This window comes from Narcine bancroftii, chromosome 3 (assembly GCF_036971445.1).
Source record: "Narcine bancroftii isolate sNarBan1 chromosome 3, sNarBan1.hap1, whole genome shotgun sequence".
NCBI lineage: Eukaryota > Metazoa > Chordata > Chondrichthyes > Torpediniformes > Narcinidae > Narcine > Narcine bancroftii.
In genome coordinates this window covers 245,564,603-245,585,708 of record NC_091471.1, presented here as the reverse complement: position 1 = coordinate 245,585,708, position 21,106 = coordinate 245,564,603, and the positions used below count along the sequence as shown (strand labels likewise).

Below are 21,106 nucleotides of genomic sequence, written 5' to 3'. Positions count from 1 at the left end.
AACTTCCTCAGGAATTCATCGCCCCCCCCCCTCCTCACCAGATCCTACATGCAGATCCAGCTCTGTGACTAGATGTTAATAAATGGATTCTTTTGAACCAGACGTGCATGTTATCCCTGCCTTACACATTGTCTCTCAGAGCATACTCTGCCTTCCAGCCAAACCACAATCCAATTTTCGAATTCTCATAATACCTGTACATAAATGATTTTTATTTCTGTGTCATTGTGTGCTTTGATGTATAATTCATACAAACATTAGATTACAGATTCTTTCACTTCATTATTTTGCTCTTCACAGCTGTAAATGGTCATGGATAGGAACACAGCTAGGCCGCAAAATCCATTAACAATTATATTACTGTAAGGGATACTGGAATGTGAGGAGTCAAGCAAGTGCTCATTAGAAATGAAGTATTATGGGTTAAATCAGGGTGAAGGGATGCTGGAATGGGAGGAAGGGTTATAAAAGTATAATGAAATAAGGATCTTCAAAACAGGATAGCAAGTAGATAACTTTAGCAAGTCTTGGGGATTGATTAATGAGTGAAAAACAAAGACATGATATTTCCTGGCTAACAAGTTTGCAGGAAGGCACATAAACTGATAAGAAGTTAGAATCCACGTGGGCAGAATGACCTAATGCTAAACCAATCCAGGAGGCAGAAGAATGTTAGGGGGAAGGTATCTTTGTACTGAAATGAAATGTATAAAAGTTGGGTCAGCCTCAGTATCTGTGTGTATTCCCAGGGTAAGGGGAAGCAGCCAACTTTGCATTGTTGTAATAGTAGAATAAAAGTTCTTTGTTCTCAATTTTTGTCTGGAGCAAATTCTGTGAAGGTCCTTCTGTTTCTCACATTACCTTGTCACCGAGTCAACATTGGGTATATCACACCATCATTCCTATATACGATAAGCGAAGCCGATTGCATTTACAGTAAAAACACAAAATGCTGGAGAAGCTTAGCTGGTCAAACAGCGTCCTTTATGTAGCAAAGGCAGAGATACAGAACCGACGTCTTGGGCTTGAGCCCTTCATCAAAGTATGAGAAGATGCCGGAGAGCATGCATTTACAGTACATCTCTATAAGTTATGTATTGCTGAATGGGTATTTCATTACCTTAAAATTACAGAACATTGCGTTTTGGTTCCTGATTCAGATTCTAGTGTGAATTTCAGCCCCTCAAAAGTCGTATCCATGTAATAGTCAACCCCATACATTTAAAATTAAAGGTGGTCCAGAAAATTAGACTTATGAGTATGTACAGTATTTGAAATTCCACAGTTACTATGGTGGGACTTTTAATTCTTTCGGACCTGTGTCCTTCAAAATGCAAGAGCAGTCAAAGAACTGGGTTCTTAATGGGTCGTAGGGTGCTTGACAGGTACAGAGCTTGGGAGAGGTGAGAACAAGAAGGCGAAAGTTTGAGACAAGGTCGTGGCATAGAACTATGAGTAAAGGGGAGAGTACAACTCAGTCTTGTCTGCACTGGAAGAGAGGACATTTCCTAATAGACGACAACATGCCGAGTGACGTTATGAAATGAAACTTTGTAGTCAAGCACAAAAGTCATTGAAGTAAAAACACAATGCTGGAGAAACTCGGCAGGTCAAACAGCGAAAAATAAACGATACATAACCAACATGTCAGGCTTGAGCCCTTCAAGGTAATAAATTGAGCCTCGATGAACAGCTCAAGTCCAAAACGCCGGTTATGTATCTTTACAATGAAACCTTGGAGTGCGACTTACAAGATATCTCTTGGGGCGGTTTTCAACACGATTCGGATAAACCTCCATCCTCCAGTTCCGAGATAGATGGCCAGGATGCCAGCGATGGTCCAGGTCCAAGAAATTCCTAGAAGTTGCATCAATCCCAGTGATCCCAGAAAAACCGTGCAATGAGCCACTTTGTACATCTTGCCAAGAGAGTGCCTGTTTTTAATAAAATCAATGTATTTATAAACACTCGTGCGATATAGCCTGATTCTCGAGGCTGTCATTAGCGAACCAGGTTGAACATTAGAATGAGAATTATCGTTAGAAATGAAGCTCAACTAATTTGAAAACTGGCTACTTGTTTGAATTGGTCATTGTGTATCTAGTGCTTGGATTGAATAGTGTTGGAAATCAGTGGTGTCCAAGTTGAGGTTGGAGCCACCTGCCTTCCACACCAAGATTGATTCAGAGCAAAAAGAAGTCAAGATTGGGCAGGTCAATGTTTCAAAGTGAGTTTATCACCACACACGTAAGTACAAAGTACAGAAGCACTAAAATTCTTAACTTGTTGCATCAAACAGGATTAGAATCACAGAGCAAACATTCGTATAAATCACTTTACAAAATAAATATAAAATAGTTAACGAAAAGTCAAAGCAAGGCAGTGTCTTTGGTTCATTGATCATTCAGGTATCTGATGGTAGAGGGGAAGAAGCTGTCCTTGTGCCGCAGAGTGCTCGTGTTCAGGCTCCTTTTCCCCGATGGTAGCAGAGTGAAGAATGGGTGGTGGAAGTCATTGAAGAATAGAGGCTGGTATGACATACCAACTACAATAGGAAAAATTAAATTACCAAGACAGAAAAAGGGACAATAAATATCAAGGGATAGGTAAATAACAATTCACAGTTGCAGTTAGTGAATGAAAAGTGACATTTTAGTAGTGCAGAACGATTTTTTTGATGATCCCTGGGTAGTTTATTATTAGGGGGGGGATTTACGAACCTGATAGCTTTTGGATTAAAAACCGTTCTTTTAGCCGCACAAGTAAAACACGCAAGTCCGCAGACTCCGTGATTGAAGTAAAAACACCACACTGGAGAAACTCAGCAGGTCAAATAGTGTCCTTTATGTAGCAAAGATAAAGATACATAACCAAGGTTTCAGGCATGAGCCCTTCATCAAGGTATGGACAAATGTGGGCAGATGTCCGAACAAAATGGTGGGGGGAGGGGGGGAGCACAGACCCAAAGACAGGAGGTAGTAGGTGGATAAAGGAGGGAGGACACACCAGCAAGCAGTGGGAGGAGGGATGGCTCTGTGAATGGAGAGGGAAAGGGATGGAGAGCTGGAGGGAGGAAGACAAAGGGAATGTGCTTGCAGAAAACAGAGAAAATCTTAATGCCATCCGGGTGGAAAGCATCCAGTTGGAAAATCAAGTGTTGTTCCTCCAATTTACAGGTGGTCTTGGTGAGATAGTACATGAGGCCATGGACAGACATGTGAGCATGGAAGTGGGGCACGGAATTGAAGTGGTTGGCCACTGGGAGATTTCCGTCACTGATGCAGACAGAGTAAAGGTGCACAGTGAGTCTGCGCCCAGACTCTCCGATGTAAAGAAGGCCACCACGGGAGCACTGGATGCAACAGATAACTCCTGCAGGGTACGTTTTGAATGATGGGAGGAAACTGGTGCTCTGGGGAAAACCCACGCAGACACAGGGAGAGTGTACAAGTTCCTTATGGACAGCGCGGGATTCGAACCCCAGTCCCATTCACCTACGCTCCAGATACATGGACTTGGTCCTCAGTATCATCTCGAAAACCCCTCCTCCACTTTGAATGGGCTATGAGTTTCCCAAGTTGAGGTGGGAATCTTTTCATGCCTATCCTTGAATCTTTCTGTTATCTCTCCATGAGCTTGGAACAGAGGGTCTGAGATTGATGTGGTTTATAGAATGTGGGCAATTGAGTGTAACTAAATTCCATTATTGTCACATAATAATACATTTAGAATGTAGCATTCATGAAATTCTTCAACTTTTGTCTACCTGTGGTTCTTGATCCCTTCAGCAACCTCAATTAAATATTGGAATGGACTTTAATACAATTTCCAACTCTGATACGCCCTGCAGTGACAAGAATCTTGGACTTAAATCCACAAAAGGTCTGAATTAGGAGCAATTAGAGTAAAGTAGGGCTGATATCTTCAAGATAAAGACAAGATCATGCAATCCTACTGCTATGTTTGAGCAGTGCTAGTCTGTGTCTGTCTCAACATAATTCTTCAGTGAATGGATTGCCCATCAGTAAAAGATAGTGATTAATACTTGACTAGAAAATATTCATTCTCTGCCACAATAAGTGTTGAGATTAACTATATTCTGAGGGAAGAGATATTGTGTGTTGTGGTTGAGGATTTTTGTCACGATTCACTGGAAACCTTATCATATGTGTAAAAAAATGTAGCAGAATTATGTTAGGTCTTATAAGGAGTAACATCCAATGGTCGGATATGAGTCTACATAGTGTTACGAAATTAATTAATGTATGATATAGTTTAGTTAATTATAATTTTTTGGCATCAGTTATACTTAACTCCCGAAATATTGAAAAAATATGGATCTAGAGTGTCAGATTTGTGTTTTCAGTGTGGTGATCAGACAGCTACTTTCTTAAATTCAGTATGGGATTGTACAAAGGTTAAGCCCTTTTTGGAAGAAGTAATTAAATTTTTGCGAGATTTATTCAAAATAGATTTATATGTTGATCCATGGATATGCTTATTGGGATTTATGAATACAATTATGGCAAATTTAGGTTTGGAGAAGCCTCAAATTGCATTTATACATCTAGGATTGGCAATGGCTAGAAAATGTGTAGCTGTAACTTGGAGAAATGATGTTGAATTGAGTATACAAAGATGGCATAATTCAATCATGCATTTATTTGGAGAAGATAATGTATAATTTGCGGATTAATTATTCTTTTTTTTGATAAAATGTGGAGTTTGTATTTGGAATGTATGGGTTTAGGTGTTAAGTAAAAGTTTTATATGTGATGAAAGCTGTAAAAGGATGGCACACCTTACAGCAACCTGCTATAACTTGCCGTTACTGTGTTTTTTAAAAAAAAATAAGGTCCGAAGGGGGAGGGTTGTAGGGGGTGGGATAGGTGGGAGGTGGGGGGATAGTTTTAGAATTTTTGTATTTTTTGGTTTTGTAAAATTCTTAAATAAAATTTTCAAAAAAAAAAGGAGTAACATCTAATCAAGTCAAGTGTATTGTCATCTGATTGTACAAGTACAACCTGATGAAACTGCGTTTGGTGCATAATACATAATGCAGGACAAATATTCATATATATACAAATAAACAAATATTGCTTCATGAGTATGAGAGTCTCGGATAGTTATTGTGAGCAATTCCTTTGGGTCATTCAGTATTCTCAATGCCTGTGGGAAGCAGCTGTTCCTCAGCCTGGTGGTTGCTGGTTCTAATACTCTTTCCTGACAGGAACAGCTGAAAGATGCTATGTGCAGGTTTCAAAGGGGTCCTCAATGATTTTGTATGGCCTCTTCACACAACTATCCCGGTAGATCACGTCAATGGAGGCGAGGGAAACTTCAGTGATCCTCTCTGCCACTCTTATGGCCCTACAGATTGACCTCCGATCCATTTCTCTGCAACAACTGTACCACAATGTGTTGCAGCCAGCCAGGATGCTCTCGATAGAGCTCCTATAATGGTGCCTGCTTCAGTCTTCTTAGGAAGTGCAGTCATTGTCGCACCTTCCTGACAAGTGAGGAGATGTGTTTCCACGACAGGTCACTAGTTACATGAACTCCAAGGAACTTGGTACATCCCACTGCAGAGTTGTGAATGTGTAGTGGAAGGTGGCCGTTCCTGGTCCTCCTGAATAGTCTGGAAAACCTGCTGATCTGCCATTACCAAAGTTCCAAGTGTGATAGCTTAATGGAATTTTACTGTATGATGAAGCTACAGTGGGGTCTGAGAAAACAGCATGAAGCCAATTCTACAGTGAACCTTAGGACCAAGGTTAGAAAGCTCTCTCAGCCTAGACTGCTTGGTTTTAAGTCAGTGGTTACAAGTGGCTGGCTCCATGGGATGATGCATTGCGTAACATGCAAGTACATCTGTTGCCATACATCATGCACATAAACCCCCAAGAATAGATTCAAACAGAGCTGGCAGCCCAACTTTGGAAGCACAGAACCAGCCTCCAGGCTTTACATAAATTAAGGGCTGACTCCTCCCCCTCCCCCTGAAGTGCGAGGGACTGTCAGAGTCAGTGGGATTACCTTCATGTTGGATCAGTCTTCTGGCAGCCATATAGGCCCACAATCTCTCTGACCAGCAGTGATCGATTATATTATTCACTTATTTTCACGTCAGAAAAGAGAAATGTTATATTACATAAAATTGCCTTGAGTTTCCCAGAAGGGAGGCAAAGATTCTCCATTAGCATTGCCTGGCACCCCTACAGTCAGAGAATCCCCAGTGTTATCGTAGATTCAGCTCTAGCAGCTTCTGCGGTCACACAAGATTCCAGTTCAGTTCAAACCATTGGCAACCTGAGCCTAAAAGGTAGGAAAAGGGAACCTTGGCTGATAAAACAGGTCAGGCAATAAGTCAAGAGGAAGAAGGAAGCATACATTATATAGGAAGAAGGAAATAGGAAGGGCTCATGAGAAGTATATGGTAGCCAGGAAGGAGCTTAAGAAAGGACTTAGGAGAGCTCAAAGGGGGCATGAGAAGGCCTTGACATATAGAATTAAGGTGTTCTATGCATATGAGGACAGAAGGGTGATGAGAATGAAGGTGGGGCCGATAAGGGAGGCAACTGTACCTGAAGGCAGAGCAGGTTGGGGAGGTCCTAAATCAATACTTTGCATTGGTATTCACAAGAGAAAAGGACCTTGAGATTGATATTGAATAGGCCTGTGTGCTGGACCATGTGGAGATTAAGGAAGTTGAAGTGTTGGATCTGCTGTGGGAAGTGAGGGAAGAGATAGCTGGGGCAGTAACTATGATCTTTGAATCCTCTTTGGCCGCAGGGGCGATTCCGGAGGATTGGAGAATGGCAAATGTAGTCCCCTTGTTTAAAAAAGGTAATAGGGAGAATCCATGGAATTATAGACCCATGAGTCTTACGTCAGTGGTGGGCAAACTATTGGAGAAGATTCTTAAGGATAGGTTCTATGAGCATTTGGAGAAGTCCAGTCTACTCAAGGATAGTCAGTGTGGCTTTGTGAAGGGAAGGTCGTGCCTCACGAGTGTAATTGAGTTTTTTTGAGGAGGTAACAAAATAAATTGGTAAGGGTAGGGCGGTAGATGTGAATTTTGACATGGATTTTAGCAAGACATTTGACAAGGTCCCCCTCGAGAGACTCATCCAGAAAGTCATGAGGTATGGGATCAATGGAAAATTTACTGCATGAATAAATAAATGGCTTGTAGGAAGAAAGCAGAGAGTAGCAGTGGAAGGAAAGAATTCTTCCTGGAAGCCAATGACTAGTGGAGTGCCACAAGGGTCTGTTCTTAGACCCCTGCTCTTTGTGATTTTTTTATAAATGACCTGGCTGAAGAGGAGGAAGGATGAGTCAGTAAGTTTGCAGATGACACGAAGGTTGGAGGAGTTGAGAATGGAGCTAAAGTTTGTCGAAGGTTACAAGAGGATATAGACAGGATGCAGAGTTGGCAAGAAAAATGGCAGATGGAGTTCAATATAGAGAAGTGTGAGGAGATGCATTTGGAAAGGACTAGCCAAAAGGCTCAGTACAGGGATAACGGTCGATAACTTAAGTGTGTGGATGAACAGAGGGACATTGGAGTGTAAATCCATACATCCTTAAAGGTCACCGCACATGTTGATAGGATAGTTAGGAAGGTCTATGAGATGCTGAGATTCATTAATCGGGGATTGAATGCAAGAGTAGAGAGATCATGTTACAACACTATAAATCTTTGGTAAGACCACACTTAGAATATTATGTTCAGTTTTGGTCACCTCATTATAGGAAGTGTGACAGATTATGTTATATTATTTATTCTGAAAACCAACAAGAACCTTCCTGAGCAGTAACCATTTACCTTTCAAGCATCAAAGCCTGGTGAGGATTCATAAATGTTAAATTCTATGCACAGCATAAGAATTGTCTGATACTGGTGAACGTGGAGGAGTGAGAAGTGAGATTGGACTGTAAATCAAATAACTTTTCTGAACTTATACACTCATGCTTAGAATTAGAAGGGGTTTGTTAGATTAAGTTAAGTTAATAGTAATAAGTTAAAGTTTGATTCTGTTTTTATGTTTAAAGAAAATGAAAAGTAATTTTTGTTTAAGTAACCATTTGCTGCTGGGTTTTGGGGTCCTCTGGATGTGGAAACTACGGAGAAGGTGAAGAGGAGATTTATCAGGATGTTGACTGAATTGGGAAACAAGTCTTGTGAGCCAAAGTTGGCAGAGTTGGGACTTTTCACTTTGGAACGTAGAAGGATGAGAGGAGACTTATTTTAATTTTTTAAAATTTATTATGTCACAATATAACCAATCTCTATAGAGAAGAAAAAAAAACAGAATTGAAAGAGAAAATAAAAAAAAACAAAAAAAGGGAATGTTGAGTAATTCACTTTTTCCTTATGTATTTCTCATTAAGAGTTAAGAGCTGGAGGCCCGAGGTTGCAGTTACCAATAAACTTTATATATGGGTCCCAAATTTGTTCATCTTGTGGATAATTATCTCTTAAGTTATAAGTAATGTTCTGTAATGTAATACATTTGTTCATTTCTGGGAGCCACTGCTGCATTTTCAGGGGTGGGGGGGGGGGTGGTTTCCATTTTCCAAGTTATCATTATGCATTTTTTAGCTGCCACTTGTGCAATCTTGATTGATCGTTTAAATTTAATTTTAGCTCTTTGTCTTATATATTGCTTAACAGAAAAATTTCTGGGTCTTTTGTTATCTTGTGTTTTGTAATTTGATCTGGTATTGAATTTAAATTCTCCCAAAATGGTTTCACATTTGTACATGTCCAAATTGAATGTACCATTGTACCAATTTTTTGTTTACAGCGGAAGCATTTATAATGTCAGGTTCCATTCTTTTAATTTTTGAGGTGTAATGTATAGTCTGTGAAGCCAATTATATTGTATCATTCGACACCAGGCATTTATTCTATTTGTCATGGTGCCCGCACATTAATTCTTTCCAAGATTCATTATTTATTTGTATGTTTAAGTCATTTTGCCAACAACCTTTGGGTTCGTATATTGCCTCATCTTTTCCTGTCTTGTAATTTAATCTACATATTTGTAATGAACTTTTTTATTTAATTTTAATTGTAGTGCCCATAATTATAAAGTCAAAGCTACTGCCCTCTGGCAACCTTAGATCATTCCCCAGCTTTTCTTTTAAGTATGTTTTTAATTGATAGTATGAAAATATTGAACTGTGCAATTTATCTTTTAGCTGTTCAAATGTCAGTGGGTTATTGCCCAGAAAACAGCTTTTTATTCTTGTAATTCCTTTTCTTGACCATTCCTTAAAATATATGTTATTCTTTGTAAAAGGTATTAATTGGTTTTGTTGTAGCGACATATTTGGTGTTTGATAGTTTATTAACTTTCATTCTAAATGTATCCTACTCCATATTTTTAATACATGGTGTATTACTGTTATGCTGTACTAACTTCTCATTCCACTTGTAAAGTACATGTTCTGAAACACTTTCTCCTAGTTTATATGGTTCCATCCTAAGCCAGGTCGGCTTTTCTCCTACCTTATAAAAATCCGACAAGAATCTTAATTGGCAGCTCTATAGTAGTTTTTAAAATTTGGCAAGGGCAATCTTCCTTGTTTAGATGTCCCTATCAGCTTTTCTTACCTTTCCATAGAAATTTTCTTATCAATTTATTCAATTTTTGAAAAATATCCCATTATGGGAATAGGTAGCATTTGAAATAAATATTGCAACTGTGGAAATATATTCATTTTGATACAGTTTACTCTCCCTATTAGAGTTAACGGCAAGTCTTTCCATCTCTCCGACCTCTTGTATTTTTTTCATTAACGGCTGATAGTTTTAACAAATGATTTAAATTATTATTTATTCTGATGCCTAAATAAGGTATTGCCCGTACCTACCATTGAAAGGGGATTCTTTTTTACATTGTGTATAGTTTGCCATATTCATTGGCATTACTTCACTTTTATCAGTGTTAACTTTATACCCTGAAATCACCCCATATTCTTTCAATTTGATATGCAACCTCTTTATTGATTCTTCGGGACGGGTTAAATATACTATAATGTTGGCGATTTGCTAATTTACCTTGTTCTTCCATATCTAACTGGGGTAACTCGATATTTGTCAAAAATTTATCTATTTCCTTTTTCTTCTCTAGAACCTCTGATTGGTGTAATTACTTACAAAATCTCATGAAATTTTCATTTATCTCTTGTGGTTTATATGAAATCTGATTATTTCCTTTCCTTGTTACTGTAATAGTTCTTGTTACTTGCTCGGTCTTTAATTGCCAAGCCAAGATTTTGTGGGTTTTCTCAAGTAATTCATAGCATCTTTGTTTTGTTTTAACAGTTTCTTAGTTCTGTGATTCACTCTCTTCCTTGTTGAATATTTGTAGTTGGTCAACAAAGTCTTGAGCTTTTCTTGGGTCAAGCAGTCTGTTTTGTCCACCCAGGATAAATATTTTTAACATGGCTGGGTGTGGCAAGACACAATTATAACCTTTTCTCCATAATGAGTCTTTTATTGGGTTAAATTCCTTGCTTTTCCTTAAAAGTTCAAAACTTATATCTGGGTGGAAAAATATCTTATTCTCATTATGTTCCAATGGACCTATAATTTCTTTTGTTCTTCTGGTCGTCAACCCTAATATTTTTTTCCCTTGTCGGATACCTTAATAACTTGACCAGGATGGAACGTGGTCTTTGCTGCTCCTACGGCTTCTTTGCCAAAGCTCTGTGAGCTCTTTTAATTTCTATTTCTTCCTGGAATTCTTCCGTCTCCAGAATTTGTGGAATCCATTGTTTAAGAGATCTTTTTATATCCATACCTTCCACACCTCGTTTCAGGCCCACTATTTTAACATTATTACATCTACTAAACTTTTCAAGAATGTCAATTTTCAGGGCCAATAAATCCTGGTCTTTGTGACCTCTTTACTCCAGTTTTTTTCCTTTAAGACAGTCATGACCGTTTCCACACCTTTCACTCTCTCTTCTACTTCACATTGCTTTTTCATATCCCTGATTACATTTTCCATACATTGAATTTAAATATCTGTTTTAGCACACTCTGAATTCTGACATTAATGCTTCCATTATCACTCTCATCTGACTGTCAAAGTACTTTATATCTACTGTTTGTTTTTGGCTTTTCCTTTAATTTTCTTCTGTATCTTCCCTGTCATTTTCAAGTCTCCTATCTCGTGCTCTGTATCTTCCCTTGATGTAGAGTCCGTTTCCAAGGCCATTCCTCCTGCTTTCCTTGTCGTTGGGCTTACAGGAGCTCATTGCTGATGACTGCTCTCTTCAGTGTCTTGACTGGAATGCATTCTGCACCTGTGCCTCAGCATTCCCCTTTCTTTTACAGTCAGCCATCGCTGGAGCCCGCCCTATGGCCTCTCACCCTGATGCTGCTCACCTGCCGGCTTCGCCGCGCGAGCGACATTACCCAGGAGAGCTCCTGGTTTCGGTGTGCAGTTAAGGCCTTCTTTTTTTTTTATTTTCTGGCGATTTCTTCAGTTCTTCTTTTCTCTCCTCCTTTGGAGCCAGTTTCTTTCTTTTCTTTCAATGTTTATGAACTGCTTCCTGTATTTTTTTTTATTACAACTTTGCTTTTTTTCCCACTTTTTGTTATTCTCCGGGGAGCGCTGGTTTCATCCGACCAGTCGCCACTGGATCGTGTGACCACTCCATGAGAGGAGATGATAGATTATGAGAGGCATAGATAGGGTGGACAGCCAGCATCTGTTTCCCAGAGCAGGATCAGCAAAGACCAGAGGACATCTGTACAAAGTGAAGTTTAGGGGGTGACATCAGGGATTTTTTTTTACACAGAGAGTTGTAGGTGCCTGGAATCCATTGCCAGGAATGTGGTGGAGGCTGAAACATTAGGGGCATTTAAGAGACAGGCACTTGGATGAAAGAAAAATAATGGGATAGGGAGGGTTTAGTACTTTTTTTTAATTTGGGAGGAATATATGGGTCGGCACTACATCGAGAGCTGAAGGGCCTGTACTGTGCTGTATTATTCTATGTTCTAATCCCTCTCCCCCACTCTCTCTCCAAATTTTAGCAAATGCTTCCCCTTTCAGGTACTTCACAATCCTCTTTTTAAATGCTACAATTGAATCTGCCTCCACTACTACCCTGGACAATAGCTTCCAGACCCTGGCCACTAACCATCTTGATCGTTTTCTCCTTGTGTCACTTTCGGTTGTGCCACCAATCACTTTTGTTCTACCACATTACCAGCAAGGGGAGGTTTCTCTCTGACAATACCCTTCATGATTTAAAACTCCTCAGTCGGATACTTTGCAAATTCCTCTGCTTTTTTTTAAAGTTTCCTCTATCTAACCACATCACCAAACTTCAGAGCCTTGGAATCGGACTAGTAAATCTCTTCTGCGACCCTTTCAAAGTCTTCACTTCCTCCCTAAACTGTTGTATCCACAATTGGACAGAATAGTCCACGGTGCTTGAACCATAAAGACTCATCGTGACCTTCTTGCTTTTGTTCATTATCTCTCTGCTCACAAAGCCCAGTACACTGAATGCTTATAAAGGAACCCCTTACTATTACATGGGACTGTAGACATAATTTAAAAATTATAACCAAGTCTTCCAAAAGTGAAATTCAGAAAGACATCTACATGAAAAAGGTGATAGACAAACAATGTCAGTTAGAACCATGGAACACTACAGTGCAGAACAGACCTTTCGGCCCCTCTAGTCTGTTCCGGACTATTATTCTACCTGGTCCAATTGATCTGCACCTGGGCCATAGCCCTCCATACCCTCCCCCCACTCCAATCTATGTAATTTTAAAATTTAAATTTAGACATACAGCATCATAACAGATCCTCGAATCCAATTAAAACCAATTGACCTACAATCGGGTACGTTTTGAAGGAAGGGAGGAAACCCACCCAGACACGGGGAGAAACGTATCAACTTCTTACAGACAGTACCGGATTCAAACCCCAGTTGCTGGCGCTGTAATCGCATTGTGTTAACCACTGTGTCATATTAATGTTATCCAAATTTCTCTTAGATGTTGAAATTGAGCCTGCATTTGCCAATTCCGCTGGCAGTTCATTCTACACTCTCACCACTCTTACAAACTTTTGAGTTCAATTATTATTTTAGAAATTAATCACTGATTACATGAGGCATTACATCAGGCATTACATTATTTAATCAGAAATAGTTTTTTTTACACTGAGTAGTTAAGGGGTGCATTGGGGTTAGGGAAATAGACTGGTATTTAGAATTAGGTCCCTCTTCAGCCATCATCGCGATAAGTTCAGGGGTGTTAAAGAGAATACCTTTGCTTCTTACCCTTCTCTGAATAATTCCAATCTTTCAACCTTCTCCACGTCGCTACGACCAGCAAACCGTTCAGTCCGTGCCAGACCTGGCATTAGGATTCACTGCTCATTGCCACTACAGGATTTGAGATTGCAAGCATTCGGTTTGTGCTGAGGTTTCGTCACCAGTCTCCTGATCAAGCCATTAAGTAAACCAACTGCACCATCCTCCGACCTCACCCCCCCCATAACAGCAGGACCCCACGGAGTCTTGTGAGCCACATCATTCTGTCACACGTAGATGACACAAGAAATAAATCACTTGAGGAATAAAATGCTTCATTGTTTCAGTTCTTGGAGGGGAGTTCATTTGAACTGGAATGATTTTACATATCATGGACTGAAATGAGAAACTGGTTCGCCCTGAACAATAACAAAAGAGTCTCCTGATTTGACATCATGCCACTAATTGTAAAGATCAGGGTGGATTTCTGAAAGCACTCCCTACCTATTTAAACTAAGCAGGGAAGGAAGAGGCAGCAAACAACAGCTCTCCGAAGTTTCCAAACGACACATATTATTGCACTTAAAGGAAACTTACCACAATCATCAATTGTGTAAACAGCGTGTGGAGAATTTCACCTCCGAAGCATCCAAACCACAGGCTGAAATGATTCTTTGGAAAGCAGCTTCTTTTCAGTCGTCCGTCAGTGCTTGCTGGTGGAAGTATGGAGTGAATGCAAGATAACCTCACCTCCCATCTGCACGCAGCAACTCTGCTCTCTGATCGGTTTCACTGTACACAAAGACTCTTCATTGTGGCTCTGCGGCCCAGCGAGCAGGCAGTGTTCCAGCAGAGGGGCTGTTCCACATTCAGCCAAGTGTTTCACTCACTTCATGCTTTTCAAAGTGCAGGGCTCTCTACTTACCACTTCCAATCACAGGAAATTTATCCGGCTGACAGCAGGAATACACAAATAAGTATCCCAATGGGTCCTACTGCCACACGTTTTAAAATAGATTACTTCTTTAGGCAGGGCCAGAAGAGCTCCTTGAAGTTTCTCTCTCTCTCTCTCTCTCTCTGCACTGCACAGTAAGTGAAAATGATCACAGTAGCACAGTGTGAATGCGTGCGTTAAATAATAAAAAGGAGGGTGATGCAATGGAACAACTCAAAAGTGTGGAGACAACCACCTGAATTGGAGAGATGACAGTCAACAGAAACCTTTTGTGAATTTTGCATTTGTTGAGCAATTTAAAACAGTGGTTGTGCTGAACATGAACATTTTCTCTGACCTGGAATGTGATGGTAAGCATCCTTTTCTTTCTTTGGCTTGGCTTCGCGGACGAAGATTTATGGAGGGGGTAAAAAGTCCACGTCAGCTGCAGGCTCGTTTGTGGCTGACCAGTCTGATGCGGGACAGGCAGACACGATTGCAGCGGTTGCAAGGGAAAATTGGTTGGTTGGGGTTGGGTGTTGGGTTTTTCCTCCTTTGCCTTTTGTCAGTGAGGTGGGCTCTGCGGTCTTCTTCAAAGGAGGCTGCTGCCCGCCAAACTGTGAGGCGCCAAGATGCACGGTTTGAGGCGTTATCAGCCCACTGGCGGTGGTCAATGTGGCAGGCACCAAGAGATTTCTTTAGGCAGTCCTTGTACCTTTTCTTTGGTGCACCTCTGTCACGGTGGCCAGTGGAGAGCTCGCCATATAATACGATCTTGGGAAGGCGATGGTCCTCCATTCTGGAGACGTGACCCATCCAGCGCAGCTGGATCTTCAGCAGCGTGGACTCGATGCTGTCGACCTCTGCCATCTCGAGTACCTCGACGTTAGGGGTGTGAGCGCTCCAATGGATGTTGAGGATGGAGCGGAGACAACGCTGGTGGAAGCGTTCTAGGAGCCGTAGGTGGTGCCGGTAGAGGACCCATGATTCGGAGCCGAACAGGAGTGTGGGTATGACAACGGCTCTGTATACGCTTATCTTTGTGAGGTTTTTCAGTTGGTTGTTTTTCCAGACTCTTTTGTGTAGTCTTCCAAAGGCGCTATTTGCCTTGGCGAGTCTGTTGTCTATCTCATTGTCGATCCTTGCATCTGATGAAATGGTGCAGCCGAGATAGGTAAACTGGTTGACCGTTTTGAGTTTTGTGTGCCCGATGGAGATGTGGGGGGGCTGGTAGTCATGGTGGGGAGCTGGCTGATGGAGGACCTCAGTTTTCTTCAGGCTGACTTCCAGGCCAAACATTTTGGCAGTTTCCGCAAAGCAGGACGTCAAGCGCTGAAGAGCTGGCTCTGAATGGGCAACTAAAGCGGCATCATCTGCAAAGAGTAGTTCACGGACAAGTTTCTCTTGTGTCTTGGTGTGAGCTTGCAGGCGCCTCAGATTGAAGAGACTGCCATCCGTGCGGTACCGGATGTAAACAGCGTCTTCATTGTTGGGGTCTTTCATGGCTTGGTTCAGCATCATGCTGAAGAAGATTGAAAAGAGGGTTGGTGCGAGAACACAGCCTTGCTTCACGCCATTGTTAATGGAGAAGGGTTCAGAGAGCTCATTGCTGTATCTGACCCGACCTTGTTGGTTTTCGTGCAGTTGGATAATCATGTTGAGGAACTTTGGGGGACATCCGATGCGCTCTAGTATTTGCCAAAGCCCTTTCCTGCTCACGGTGTCGAAGGCTTTGGTGAGGTCAACAAAGGTGATGTAGAGTCCTTTGTTTTGTTCTCTACACTTTTCTTGGAGCTGTCTGAGGGCAAAGACCATGTCAGTGGTTCCTCTGTTAGCGCGAAAGCCGCACTGTGATTCTGGGAGAATATTCTCAGCGACACTAGGTATTATTCTATTTAGTAGAATCCTAGCGAAGATTTTGCCTGCAATGGAGAGCAACGTGATTCCCCTGTAGTTTGAGCAGTCTGATTTCTCGCCTTTGTTTTTGTACAGGGTGATGATGGTGGCATCACGAAGATCCTGAGGCAGTTTACCTCATCCAGAACTTCAGTAAAGGCATAATAACAGGCCTGGTAGGTCCTTCAGAAACATTCGAATGACATGCGCCAACATCTTCTCCCTGGCCAAAAGCATCGATGCGGATTGCAGATAACACTCTGTTGGGCAACCCATGGTGGACATAATGTGTTCTCACAGGAGATGACCAGTTGATAGGGAGGAAGCTTCAAGGATCATTGAAAAAGGGGCAGGACTGGCAGCTAATGTTCTGGGATCTGTTGCTTTAGATGTGACGGGGCAGTGGGGGGTGGGGATGAAAGGGGAAGGAGTTGCATTGTTCGCCCGGAAAAAAATATCACAGCCATGCTCAGGCAGGCAGACCAGAGGACTCGTCTACTGAGGCTATATGGGTGGAGCTGGGAAAGGTATGACCACGCTTGTGGGGTTGCATTACAGACTGCCAAATAGTCATCTAGAATTGGAGGAGCAAATCTGTAGAGAAATAGCAGACAGCTGCAGGAAACACAAGGTTGTGATAGTAGGAGATTTTAATTTTCCATATGTTGACTGGGACTCCCACACTATAAAGGGCTGGATGGCTTGGAGTTTGTCAAATGTGGTCAGGAAAGTTTTCTAAATCAACATATAGAGGTACCAACTAAAGAGAGTGCAATGCTGGATCTCCTATTAGGGAACGAGACAAGACAGGTGACAGAAGTATGCATAGGGGAACATTTTGGGTTCAGTGATCATAATACCATTAGTTTCAAGTTAATTATGGAGAATAGGTCTGGGCATTGGGGTGAGATTCTAAATTGGAGAAAAGCCAATATTGAGGAAATGAGAAAGTATCTAGAATGCATGGATTGGGATAAGTTGTTTTCGGGCAAGGACGTGCGAGGTAAATGGAGGACTTTCAAAGGTGAAATTTTGCGTGTACAGAGTTTGTCTGCTCCTGTTAGGTTAAAAGGCATAGAGAACCTTGGTTTTCGAAGAATATTGGGGATCTGGTTCGGAAGACGAGAGAGCTGTACAGCAAGTTTGCAGATAATACTATGATTGGAAGCGTTGTGGATAGCAAAGAAAGTTTTCAAAGCTTGCAGAGGAATGTGGACCAGCAGGAAAAATAGCAGATGGAATTTAATGCAGTCAGGTGTGAGGTGCTGCATTTTGGAAGGATCAAACCAATAAATGAAGTACACGGTAAATGGTAGGGCACTGAGGAGTGCGATAGAACAGAGGGATCTGAGAATACAGATATACAATTCCCTCACATCACAGATCCATAGGGTTGTAAAGAGAGCTTTTGGCATATTGGCTTTCAAAAATCAAAGTACTGAGTGTAGGAGTTGGGACGTTATGGTAAGGTTGTATAAGACATTGGTAAGGCCAAATTTGGAGTATTGTGTACAGTTTTGGTCACCTAACCACAGGAAAGAGATCAATAAGATAGAAAGAATACAGAGAAGATTTACTAGGATGTTGCTGGGACTTCAGGATCTGAGTTACGGGGAAAGGTTAAACAGGTTAGGATATTATTCCCTGCAGCATAGAAGTATTTAAAATTATGAGGGGGATAGACAGAGTGTGATGCACGGCTACAGCTGTAAGCAGACACGAAACTGGAGAAAGACTGTCCAACAGGCTTTATTCAGTTAAAAGTCTCTGCTACAGTGGTAGCTGTACTGGTAACTCCGGAATGACTGCTCGGGAGGGGCTGGCTCAGGATTATATCCTGGGCGGTTGATTGACAGCCGGCCTGGTAGAGTTAGGTCTATTCAGGTCAGCTGACTGACAGCTGGCCAGGTATGGTCTGTCCTCCGGTTATCTTCCTGCAGGTACAGAGATCGCCCCCTGAAGTAGGCTAGTTGTGTATCACCACACAGAGTAGATGTAGATAGGCTTTTTCCACTGAGGGTAGGTGAGCTACAAACCAGAGGACATGGGTTAAGGGTGAAAGGGGAAAAGTTTGGGGGGGGGGGAACATGAGGAGGAACTTCTTCGCACAGAGAGTGGTGAGAATATGGAATGAGCTGCCAGCTGAAGCTAACATTTAAGAAGAATTTAGAGAGGTACATGGATGGGAGAGGTATGGAGGGCTATGGATGAGGTGCAGGTCAGTGGGACTAGGCAGGAAAAAAATGGTTCAGCTCAGACTTGAAGGGGCCTGTTTTTGTGGTGTAGTGATCTATGGTTTTATGTCGTGTTCAAAAATTCCTTGAATTTTTTTTCAAGTTCAAGTTTATTGTCAACATGCATACATGACATCACATATAACCCTGATATTCTTTTTACTGCCAGCCAGGCAGAATTTTCACTTATCGGTGGTGTAAACTGCACTCAAGAAAAAGATACGTGGACAAAAGAGAGAAATGTAAACAAGGAACAAATGTAAAAAATGACTGCAAATGCAGAACAAAATAAATATTCAGTTATAAATAATGTGCAAAGTTGTAGGTCCTTAAATGAATCTCTCATTGAGTCTGTATTTTAGGAGTCTGACGGTGGAGGTGTAGTAACTGTTCCTGAACCTGATGGCATGAGTCATCCAATACCTGATGGCTCCTATACCTCCTTCCTGATGGTAGCAGTGAGAATGGAATGTGACCTGGGTGGTGTGGAATCTTGCTTTTTCATATTTCATAATGATATAGGATGCACTTTATCCCGATTGTATTTATTGGACCATGTCTTCCATTTCTCCTCAACCTATTCTGCGCACCTGCCCATGAACACTACCCTGATTCTCCCACGAGGTGATATTCAGCCCTCTAACCAGCTACGGGATTCAAGGCAGCAGCATTCCCTGCCATCCCGCTATACTGAAGACCACCCCTAGAACCCAACCACCCCCCCCCAAACATAATTTCTGGGAACTTTGGACTGTGACTGGCAAAAGTGAAGGAGTGTCCAGGGTGACACTAAGACTCTCATGTTGCAGATGCAGCAGGCTATCAAGGTGGCAAATGGAACGTTCGTCTTCATTGCTACAGGGATTGAACTTAGGAGCAGGAATGCTGCCACCGTACAAGACATGGATGAGGCCGCATTTGGAGGACTGCGTGCAGTTCTGGTCTCCTTACTTGAGGAAGGATGTACAGGCTTTGGAGGTCCAGAAGTTGACTCCTGAGATGAGGGGGTTGGCATATGAAAAGAGATCGAGTCCTCTGGAATTTAGAAGAATGAGAGGGAATCTTATCGAAATATATAAAATTATGAAAGGCATAGATAGGATAGAGGTAGGTAAGATCGACCAGAACTAGAGGACATAGCCTCAAATTTCAGGGAAGAGGCACTCACTGGGCCTCATTTCTGTGAGGGGACTCTCTTCCTTCCTTAAGGTGGACAAAGTTAAAGAATTTCATGTATGTTACGTTGTAAATGTAGTATTATGTGACAATGCCTTTAGTAGATTTAGGTCGGAGATGAGGAGGAATTACTTTTTCTAAAGGTTGGTGAATGTATAGAATTCACTGCCAATTGAGAAGCAGTGGAGGCGACCTCAGTAAATATATTTAAAATAAGGGTGGTGTTGTGAGTGAGGAAACAGGTCTCAAAGGGCAAGGATTCTAAACAGTTATTTTGAAGTGAAGGATTTTATTTACAGAAGGCAAGTGTGGGAAAATGGTAACTGATTCAACACACACACACACACACACTCACACACACACACACACACACACACACACACACACACACACACACACACACACACACACACACACCATTTACAACAGTCATGAGAAAGAAATAATGGACAATTAATAATGAACATGGGGAAAATAGCATGGGAGCAAAATACACACACACAATGAACTGGCACATACAATGATCAGGGAAAAATCACTACAATGCCTCACCACCCCTTGACTCAGTGCAGGCTCGGCTCTATGTTACAAGGGACACTAATTAAATGCTCCCAACCCTTCTGTGGTGATATGCTATTATACCACTAGGTCACCAGTGGCCACCACCTGATGACCTTGTATATAAAGCCGACCAGAGCTAGGCCCCTCCATTCTGACCTAGGTTTGCACAGAGGCAAGACCTAGCTGTATATATTAATCTAATAAAACCAACGTTTAACTTGCACTCTGTCACGTGTGATTGATGTTTGTCACACCTTTTAACAGTGCACATCTTTCTAGGCCTAGAGAGAAGCAGGGTGGTCCCAAGTTGGCAGAGGTAGAACAAAGAGCACATGACACCTTTATAGAGCTGGAGGGTCAAGCCAACATCATTTACTGGGGGCCAATAGCTCAGTGCCAGGAGGGTTAATCCAATTACAACAGCCAATGGCCAAGTACAGGCAGGCTGGAGAGTGCAGTCCAGGTAATTTACATGGATACAACAGCAAGATGTGCACTAATGGGTGGGGCGGAACCAAACCTTGATTAGCAGCTGGTGTGTCCTCCGACTAGGTAGGAGGCAGTGCTGTCACATGACAGCCACAACCCTTCCCAATACAGGTGGATAGATTTTTATGTAGTAGGGGAATAGGGGAAAAGTTAGGGAGGTGAAGGTGAGCCTATCATCAGATCAGCCAAGATCTCATTGAATGGTGGAGCAGGCTTGACAGGCCTGATGGCTGACTCCTGCTCCTGTTTCTTATGTTCATGCGTTGGGAGCACCCCTGCCTTAGTGCTGGAGTACGTGCACGACATCCCATCCATCCACCCGCCAAGCATCTCCTGTCTTACCAGTGAGAGAGCTTGCGGTCCCCAACATTAATTAAGAAACTTAACATTCCTAATGATGCATTATTAAACCAGGACATCCAGCATCCACAGTACTAGAGCACAAGCAAATCATCCATAAGGAAATTCACAGATGATGATCAGTTTGTATATTGATAAACAGATCGCTCGAGTTAGTTTA

At 41.8% G+C, this 21,106-nt stretch overlaps 1 protein-coding gene and 1 long non-coding RNA gene across 8 annotated transcripts in view; one reads left to right on the top strand and one right to left on the bottom strand.

Annotated features, from left to right (window-relative positions):
• Nucleotides 1-21,106, bottom strand: part of LOC138758446 (long-chain fatty acid transport protein 1-like) — a 59,499-nt gene that overhangs the window by 35,315 nt on the left and 3,078 nt on the right. For 2 of the 7 annotated variants that reach the window (XM_069927365.1, XM_069927372.1), the window contains exons 1-2: nucleotides 3,499-3,649; nucleotides 1,752-1,934 (exon numbers count right to left, since the gene is read on the bottom strand). In XM_069927365.1, the coding sequence (XP_069783466.1) occupies nucleotides 1,752-1,934; nucleotides 3,499-3,599 (284 nt within the window). In that variant the 5' untranslated portion in view covers nucleotides 3,600-3,649. Of the gene's footprint in view, nucleotides 1-1,751; nucleotides 1,935-3,494; nucleotides 3,651-13,323; nucleotides 13,429-13,893; nucleotides 14,388-21,106 lie in introns of those variants that run through there. The other 5 variants (XM_069927366.1, XM_069927370.1, XM_069927369.1 and 2 more) reach the window with 5 other exon arrangements.
• LOC138758448 (uncharacterized) lies at nucleotides 3,773-18,845 on the top strand. The gene is made up of 3 exons (XR_011354284.1): nucleotides 3,773-3,882; nucleotides 16,223-16,302; nucleotides 18,530-18,845. It is a non-coding gene; the product is annotated as an uncharacterized lncRNA (long non-coding RNA).